Here is a 10,067-nt window from a genome sequence, read left to right as displayed (position 1 = left end):
ATTAAACCAAAATTCAATTTAGTGGTTTCTTCTTGGGGAGGAAGAGGTTGTGATCAGGGAGCGAACATTTTTTAATTAATGAAACGTCCTATTTCTCAAGCTAACTTGGGTATTTATTATTCTTTAAATAATTATTTTTATACTTTTGAGTGAATTAAATGTGAAAATTTAAAACGCAAACACACATACAAAAAAGAATATGGATATCAAATGCCTAAGGCTGTCTCTGTAACTTGATCTCAACATGTTTTTTGATATTGATTTGTTATTATCATTCTTGCTTAACGATGTAAGAGGTATTAGTTAATTCCACAGCAGGGAAAGGAACAATGACAGACCAAACTTTTCTAAAAACCATGGATAATACTATTTGTAAAGTTTGTCAAGTGGGTCAAAGGCATAGTTCTTCACTCCAGGAGGCAAGCACAGCGTCTCTGTTTCCACCATATCCACTCTGCCCCTTCCCGCTCGAGCCTAGTCCCTCACCCTTGGCTTGCCTGCTCTTGGCCCTGGAATCCAGCTTTGCCTCTGTAGTCACTCCCTCCTGTCACTGATTTCTGGCCACAAGTCTTGGTTTTCAAACTTTTTATGCAACCTATTTCAGCCCATTCATGAGTCACCCTTGCCCGTGGAAAGCTGACATTCCCAGGCACAGGCTTGGCAGGGAAAGATGAATTTGGTGAATTAAGCCAATGAAATCCTTTATGAAAGTCGTAATGGACCTGACAGGGCTGTTTCTACCCTAAATCCAGGGGTATCTTGAGATGATATAATGAGAGCTCCCCAACTGAGGCCATATTTCTCAGAGTATGTGTTACAATCATCAGAATCACCTGGGGCACATGTTAAAAATACAGATTACTGGATCCATCCAGGGCATTAGAATAGGAGCATCTGCGAATGGGGCCTAGGATTTGGCCTCTCTGTAACACACTCCTGATGATAGTTCTGATGCTCTTTGATTTCCCTGTAAAATTGGTATCAGTGAAGTAACCTGCCCTATCAAGTATTGGGTTGATCTAATCATGGACACAACATTGGATGCTGAGCATATGGGTTTGTCAATGGAAGACATATCACCAACAAGAATGAGCAGCAACCCAGTCATGTTTGGTGGGTACTGGGGGGGTGGGAAGTGCAGGTCACGCTTTTCTCATATAGCAGGTTTACTGCTTAAACACTGTTCAGATTTTACTCACACAGTGATGCTGCTCCAACAGTAGGTAGGGTATCAGCATAGAGAGGCCAAAACGAAGAGAAAATGTCCTCTGCCTTTTAAATTACCTCTCTCCATTCTTATTGGCCCAGTCAGATTTATGGAGTGTGTGGAGGAGGTGGGAAGAGTCATAACAAAATTTTTAAACAAATGTAGAAGGGCAGAGGGGACATGTCCACTTCAACACCTGGCCTGGCTGTATCAGTATCAAGAACCTTTCTTCTATAGTAAAGTTTCATTTAAGATTGAGCCGGAATGGAGTGTGTCTATCCATTTTATTTTGGGCAAAGATAATAGATGTGATTAGAACCTTATTTTTGCTAGCTCTCTGTATAGAAAGCTAATTAAGGATTATAAAACCTCAAACTTTCCAAAGTGCTTAAAATGTTACTATTGCTTCAAATTTATAAAGAGCATTCATGACCTCAATATCCCAGTCATGCAAGCATTTGTTCTATTGTTAAAGACCCAGTGAACTGGTATCTGGAAAGTTTATGTGGATAAATGCACATTCCTGACGTGCAGCATTAACAAAGGTGCACATAAGATAAAAAGCCTTGTCTTGGGAAAATGAACTGCAGACTTAACTAGAAAACTGTTTCAGACCAGTTAAAAATGTAAAATATAGCTACTGTAGAGTTTAATTGTACAGCGGTAGTTTCAATTTCTGTATCGAGACAATTTTTTTTTTTTTTTTTTTTGCAATTTCTTGGGATTGGACCACAGCTACAGCCATATTGGACAGATGTTTTTAACTATAAATGCAATGTTGAATTACCTATTATTTCTTTGCTATGCAGATTGGATATTTTGTATGAGCATTTAAAAACACCTGTTTATAGTTTCAACTACTTATTTATGTCTATTGTTTTCTACTACAAAATGTACTGCCTACAGATGGAAAATTCTGTCTTTGATGACTGGTAAGGAACTGCTCACAACAATCAGTTACATACAGAGACATACTACACATATTGGGAAGGAACAGATTAGTTATCGAAACAAGTACAGGAACAATCCTCATCTAGGGATTCCAAATGATCATACTCAACAGCTGGCCCATTCGCAAGACTTGGTCAATGGAAAATACTGCTCCTTTTCTCTCCCGTATGTTTCCCCACATTCTGTATTGCCATCTTTGTGAAAGCAGAATGGTATGCTGCCTTATCGTTGCTGCTCCTTTTTAACCTCAACTGACAGCAATGAAAGCAGGCAAGGCGATTAAGCAATCTGGCAGCCCATTTTTATCAGTTTACTTTTAAAGCCAAGAACATTTTAGTGAAGGATTAGAGGTGCTTTATAACGAGAGGGAAGTGCTGTGGAGTATTTAAGAGTCAATTACTTCCTTACAAGACAGGTACTATCAATTTTGAAGTTGTTTCGAATTAAAGGTAATCTGATTTTAGAAAAACAAAAAAACAATATGCAGAATACACTTATGGAGGTGACCAACATTTTTAGAGTTCCTTGATTTTGCTATAACTTGAGCTTTTTACAAAAAAGTGCGGAACTGTATACTCCAATTCCAAAGATTTGATTTTGTGTTGATAATACAAAACTACAAACATGCTTGAAGTAACAAGCTGGTATACAAAGCAACTATCTTATCTATATGTAGTTTAGTTTTGGGATCTGAAAATGCTATATGCAGCTTGATCAGCTAGAACCAAATATTCTGGATAATGGTTAGCATACATGTACCCACAGATATATGCATATGCAGACACACATATGTATACACATATTCACATAAAAGAATTACTGATTTTTAGCCTACTATTGGACACTAAACATCACAATTTAATCTTTGGTGATGCAGAAAGCACTGTTTGGTATCCTGTAGATCCTTGGAGTCAACTTTATAGTTATGAATCAGTAAGCTTACTAACTAATGAAATACAAGAGTGTCAGGAATTTCCTCTCCACTGGACTCAGCTTATACAACTGAGTACTAGAGCTAGTACTAGAGCTGAGTACTAGAGCTAGAAGAGGTGGTATTGATCTTTTTGATTGTATCCACAGGAAGTACATGCAATATAAAAAATTTAAGCTCTATTAGGCAACTGCAATACCCCAAAATAAATGATCTAGAGACTAGGCCCAAAGTGTACAACAGACAAAATGTTTCATAGCGTCCAAAATGTGAGGGACCTTAGCCATGAGATAGCAGTCAGATGTGTTCACCAGCATTGACTCCACACTACTGTTGATGCACCTCTTAAATTTCTTTGTACCTACATTTTCTTGTATGGGCTAACTCTTGCCACATTAGTAAAATGAACTTTATACTTCTGCATTTTAAGAAGCTAAACCTTGTTACACGAATCTAAACCCTGTTACACAGTTCCCACCCAACTCTCAACCATTTTAGATTACATCAGAAAGCCAAACACACTTTTGAAGGAAAAAAGTTTTTATTCATTTATATAAAGATAATATCAGCAAAAGGTAGTAGAAACATTTCTAAGTTTAGAATTAATTTTCCATTTTGAAAGGTTCAGGACTGTATCTCTTTTACGTTACTATTTTAAATACTTCAACAAAGACAAAAATTTATTCTCTTACTTCTTAAGGACATATCGGAATAATTAGAATTAGTTCTTTGGAATACAGGTATCATTTATAGAAAATGATGTGTCAGAATCTTAAAGCACTAAAATAACTACAGATAATTTTTTAACAGACAAATTCATGGTGCTTTCAATTTCTGAGGTGTAATAAAGCCCTCTTGCGAATTCTAAAGTTAAAAGACTTTTTCCTTCAGATTCAGAACAAAAATTCTGAGAAATCATAGACCCCAGTGGGCATTAGTAATGTGGCCCATAGTAATTACATTAAGAGTCTCCACATTTTAGGTAAGAAGCCATTGAAAGAAGGGCCAGAAAGCCACTTTAAATTCATGTTCATGGCAGATCAAATTATACTGATTCAAATGTTTTCCTTAGAAAGGCATTATATATAACATTGCTACCATTCCAGGGCTTGGCCCTTGAACTGCTCTTACAGCTACTTCCATTCTTTACATCATCTATTCTAAGAGCAAACCTCCTGAAAGACTAGTAAAAGAGGCTAGGAAAGACTGTGCATATAGCAAAAGAACTCTGGTGCTCTAGTTGTGTGTCACAATGTACAATCAGGACACCAGCTAATCTAGAAACAACGTTAACTTTAACTCTAGCAGATTCTTAAGATACACTTACTAAACAACTTTAGTGGATTAGAAATATCAGAACTACCTATTTTGACTCTTCTGGACGTGTTTTATTTTACAAAAGGAAATATAACCGGCTAAAAAACAAAAATAAAGATCTACTTATAGTAAGTTAACTAATACTTCAATGTTTTTATATAAACAATTCCTTTCAGACACTCTGATTAACCTTTGAGTGACATAAAAAAAGCTGCAGCATTAATACCAGTATTTTGCACAATTTGACACACAGCCATTAAGTTTGGCATTTTAAGAAAAATGAATAGTATTACAAAAAAGAATGGTAACTCATTGAGAAGGTTATATACCTAGTAAATAGTAAAGTTTAGTCTGTCTTCTATTCTTTAAAAAATTAGGCCCAGAATTTTAGTTACCCTAATTACCATCCCAATCAAATTTGATATGTATGTGTGGACTCTAGATAAAAGATAAAGTATTTTGAATAAACGTATGACTCACTGATTGGACTGTTTGCTTAAAATCTGGTTTACTGGGTTTAGATAAGAAGACTGTAATAAAGCTAACTATATATTGAGTTCCACTGATTAAAAATGTAGTTTTAAAAATTCTGCTTTTGTGGTAAATTTCTAGATAAATTATAAATGCAAAGCTCAATATTGTAAACACTGTACTGTTCACAGGTACTTTTGGAGAAGTGAAATGCTTGTGTTCAGCCTACCAAAATTCTTACCCTTCAAAATAGGTTTTAAAAACTTTTTTTGGAAATCAGTACTTGCTTTTAAACTCTTAAAATGCAAGTTTCAATTTTTAAAAAATACTTGCAGATACATCTTAATGTTCTTTCAATCTCAATTATTTTTTACTTTCAACCATATTAAACACAGAACCAGGTTCTGAATAAACATCTAATGAAGAATAGTTTCAATGTAAAATAAAACTATAGAGTCTACAACTTATGCAGAAAGTTTCAGTGTGATTTACCAAAATTCAGAATTTCGATAACTGTGGAAAACTTTTAGCTTAATATTCAAAACCAGCAACTTCGCATGAAACTAGATAGCTGGGAGGATCAAAAAGATTTAAATACTGCCCAACTTCTTCTGAAGTGATGCACTCTTTTATCCTGGAAAAGACAGAAATAGTCCTTTTATTTTACCGAAAATTTCTGATGACTACTATGGATCTGAATGTTGTCAAAATTTAAACCATTTGTTTAAGATTTGTTTAGGATTTAAACGTTATAAATAATCAGAAAAAAAGATGATTCTTTTCAAGGAGCATATTTGAACACTAGGATAACAAATGTACCAAGATGGCTAGTTTTATTACATAGTTTAGTTGAAAAAGAAATCGATAATAAAAAAATAATCCCAGTAAACTCATAAATAACAGGACTTAAACTCAGTATCATTTCATGTACTTCTTAGTTAATAATTTTGCAGGAATATCCCAAAGACAGCTGGTAGAAAATGTAATTGTAAAAAATACTGTTTACACTAACTGAACTGCACTTAATAGGAACCACAGCTTGTGAACAGCTCTCCAAACTGAAATGTCACGCTTTTAGGTTAAAATATGTAAGGTTTGGCATTTAAAGACATACCATTAACCTGTGAAGATATATCATTCTTGAGAAAGGAAGGTAAAAATGTAAAATACATGCAAAACTTTCTTTTCACTCTTATCTTGCCTACAGATGTGCAGAAAGAAGTGAGAGGCCTTAGGAGGAGGAATGGGAAAGAGTGAATGAGTAATAACATAATAGTATTTACTTTTTTTTTTTTTTTTTTTTTTTGAGACGGAGTCTCGTGCTGTGTCACCCAGGCTGGAGTGCAGTGGCGCGATCTCGGCTCACTGCAAGCTCCGCCTCCCAAGTTCACGCCATTCTCCTGCCTCAGCCTCCGAGTAGCTGGGACTACAGGCGCCTGCCACCACGCCCGGCTAGTTTTTTGTATTTTTAGTAGAGACGGGGTTTCACCATGTTAGCCAGGATGGTCTCGATCTCCTGACCTCATGATCCACCCGCCTCGGCCTCCCAAAGTGCTGGGATTACAGGCTTGAGCCACCGCGCCCGGCCAGTATTTCCTTTTCTACAAAGCTAACTGTGCCCTTTTTTAAGAACTTCAGTTTCATTTTCATATAAATAAAAGTGGCTTCTGAAAGTTAACTCATCTGTCAAAAGAGTGATATCCTATTTAGGTTAAAATCTAGAAAACTGGTCACTGACATGTATCTTCACAGGTCATATAGGAAACAAGATTGTGAAGGGGCTAGAGAATTAAGACAATGAAGAATGAAATTAGCTATGGAAATTGTAAATACATTCAAAAATACCTCAGGCATTCTGATTCAATGTAACAACATACAGTCAATCAGAATAGGTCTAGATGTCAGGTAACTGCAGGATGCCAACTTTTGATTCCTCTCCCAAATGAGCAGAAAACTAAGTTTTAAAGGGAGTCTTTTGTCTAACACCAGGTTAGAACTCAAGTTTAAAAAAATATTTTCTGGGCTGCACACGTTGGCTCACACCTGTAATCCTGGCACTTAGGGAGGTTGAGGCAGGGAGATCACTTGAGTCCAGGAGTTCAAGACAAGCCAGAACAATATAGTAAGATTCTTTAAAAAAAAAAAAAAAATCTTTTGACTGGGCACGGTGGCTCATGCCTGTAAACCCAGCACTTTGGGAGGCCAAGGAGGGCAGATCACAAGGGTCAGAAGATTGAGACCATCTGGCTAACACGATGAAATCCTGTCTTTACTAAAAATACAAAAAGTTAACCAAAAAGCATGGTGGCAGGTTCCTGTAGTCCCAGCTACTTGGGAGGCTGAGGCAGAGGAATGGCATGAACCTGAGAAGTGGAGCTGGCATTAAGCGGAGATCACCTCACCACACTCCAGCCTGGGTGACAGAGCAAGACTGTGTCTCAAAAAAAAAAAAAAAAAAGTCTTTTTAACTAGTCAAGTGTGGTGGTGCATGTCTGTAGTCCTAACTATTTGGGAGGCTGAGGTAGAAGGATCCCTTGAATGCAGGAGTTTTAGGTTGTAGTAAGCTGTGATTGTGACACTGCACTTCAGGCTAGATGACCAAATGAGGTCACCTCAAAAACAAACAAACAAACAAACAAACAAAAAAAACACACACACGACTATCTTCTGCTTTGAAAATCATTTAAGTACTACTGCAGACACCAATGTAATCATCAGGACTTTGGGTAAGATAAGCTGATGTACAATGCCAGTTCTTTCTTTTCTAAATTACACTATGTAGAACGAATCAACAAGACAACAAATGTCAATTTTAAATATGTTTACTCTCTGTTGCAAAGATGTTAAGAACTTACTTCTGCTATTTGGCTCTACTCTTCTATATTATACAGGAGATCCATAATATAACCCTGTAAAAAGGCTTAGGCTTCATCTTATATACATTCACAGATGAAAAAACAAAGCTAGTTCTAAGACACAAAGTGATGGTTAAACATTTCCTTTTGAATGTAAAGTGTGTAGCCGGTTTTTACCAATCTGGCAGTTCCACTAAAAGTTAAATATGACTTAGCAATTCCATTCCCAAGTATATACACAAGAGAAATAAGAACATGTCCACACAATAACTTGTACATGAACGTTCACAGCATTATTTAAACAGCTAAAAAAAGGAAATAATCCAAATGTCTTTAGCAGATGAATGGATAAACAGAATGAGGTAATATCTATAAATAAAAAGAAACGAAGTTCTGATACGTGCTAGAATATTGATGAACCTTAAAAGCATTATGCTGAGTGAAAAAATCCAGTCACTAAAGGCCACATTATATGATTCCATATACATGAAATGTCCAGGACATGAAAATCCTTAGAAAAAGAAAGTAAATTAGTGGTTGCCTAGGGATACACAAGTTCCAAGAAAACAGCAGGTGACTGCTAAGGTAGGGGGGTGATTTAAATATTCTAAAATTGTGGACATGGTTGCAAAACTGAATATATGAAAAGTTGCGAAACTGAATATATGAAAAAACAGTGAAGTGTACACTTTAAATACATGAATTGTACTACTAGTATTATTTCAATAAAACTATCATTTAAAAAACGCCTTCCCTTTATTAACCATACTATTTCTCTCCCATTGGACTGTTAGTTCTTTTTCATATTTATAGACAAGTTCTTTTTCATATTTATAGACTTAGAACCACAGGGACCCAGAAACCTTTAGTCCTGTACCTTCTCATTTTACACTTGTAAAAACTGCAGCCTTAAGATTTATCTATCCAACATGGTTAGAAAGTGGGATAAGAAATCAGATCTTTCTGGAATTCAACTAGTCACATTCTCTTCCACTTCACCAGCTCTGAATCAACCTTTCTTTCTACTCAACTTTTTACTGCTTCACTTTACCCCTTTTCTCCCTTCACACTGTTCAGGTGTATCATCTGAATAAACAATTTCTTTTCTTCTCTGTAGTCCAATATGCATGTATTAAGTTCTACTTTTTTTTCTTTTTTTTTTTTTCAGACAAGGTCTCCCACTGTTGCCCAGGCTGGCGTACAATAGCACGATCGTGGCTCAGTGCAGTCTAACTTCCCAGGCTCAAGTGATCCTCCTACTTTAGCCTCCTCTGGAGTAGCTGGGACTACAAACAGAAATGATCACAACTGGCTGATTTTTGTAGAGATATGGTTTTGCCACGTTACCCAGGGTGGTCTTGAACTCCTGAGCTGAAGCAATCCACCCACCTCAGCCCCCAAGTGTTGGAATTACAGGCATGAGCCACAGCACCTGGCCAAGATCTGCTTTCTATATCTAAAATTTTCTTTTACAATTTGGTCAAGGTAGTCAACTAACTCTCTTCTCTGGTAAACCCTTTCAATTACAAATTTCTGCTGCAGGATCCTTCCCTAAATGTAACTACATTATATATCAAGGTTCAGCAGCAAAAAATATACTGCCAGGTAAAACCTATTCTGGTTTACTGGGTTACAATCATATGCCAACCATTCAATTAAATGCTCTAGACTGGGCTCAGTGGCTCACGCCTGTAATCCCAGCATTTTGGGAGGCCGAGGCGGGTGGATCACGAGGTCACGAGATCGAGACCATCCTGGCTAACACAGTGAAACCCCATCTCTACTAAAAATACAAAAAAATTAGCTGGGCATGGTGACAGGCACCTGTAGTCCCAGCTACTCAGGTGGCTGAGGTAGGAGAATGGCATTAAGTAAACATAGGAGGTGGAGCTTGCAGTAAGCCTAGATGGCACCACTGCACTCCAGCCTGGGCAACAGAGCGAGACTCTGTGTCTCAAAAAAATAAATAAATAAAAAATGCTCTAAGAAATCTCAAAATACATATACCACAAGGAAAACACCTAACTTGAAAACTAAGAAGTGTGCTTTTTAATTATGATAGTGTTCCTTTCATACCTTGAAGTAGTCATGTTGAGTAACAACAGAATTTCTCAGTCTGTTTTCTGGGTTAAACAGACAAGATACCACTGTTTGCATGCTTCGGTCCACAGATTTCTGAAACATAGAAGTGTTCAGTAATGTAAAGAGAATTCTTTCACTCACTTTTAATATGGGTGGTTTTTTTTTTTTATTGTTTAGTGAACATATTAGTTTACTTCTAAAGAAATGCAAAAGAGCCTGGGAGCAGTGGCTCACACCTGTAATCCCAGCACTT

General features: G+C 36.7%; 1 protein-coding gene across 1 annotated transcript in view; it reads right to left on the bottom strand.

Annotated features, from left to right (window-relative positions):
• Positions 1-1,947: 1,947 nt before the first annotated feature.
• Positions 1,948-10,067, bottom strand: part of LOC116272400 (deleted in azoospermia protein 3-like) — a 49,477-nt gene continuing 41,357 nt past the window's right edge. Inside the window, exons 14-15 of the mRNA XM_031661132.1 lie at positions 9,809-9,907; positions 1,948-5,511 (exon numbers count right to left, since the gene is read on the bottom strand). Of these exons, the coding sequence (XP_031516992.1) occupies positions 9,844-9,907 (64 nt within the window). The 3' untranslated portion in view covers positions 1,948-5,511; positions 9,809-9,843. The remainder of the gene's footprint in view (positions 5,512-9,808; positions 9,908-10,067) is intronic.

This window comes from Papio anubis, chromosome Y (assembly GCF_008728515.1).
Source record: "Papio anubis isolate 15944 chromosome Y, Panubis1.0, whole genome shotgun sequence".
Lineage (NCBI taxonomy): Eukaryota > Metazoa > Chordata > Mammalia > Primates > Cercopithecidae > Papio > Papio anubis.
The sequence above is the reverse complement of the archived record's forward strand: the minus strand, read 5'-3'. Positions and strand labels throughout refer to the sequence as shown.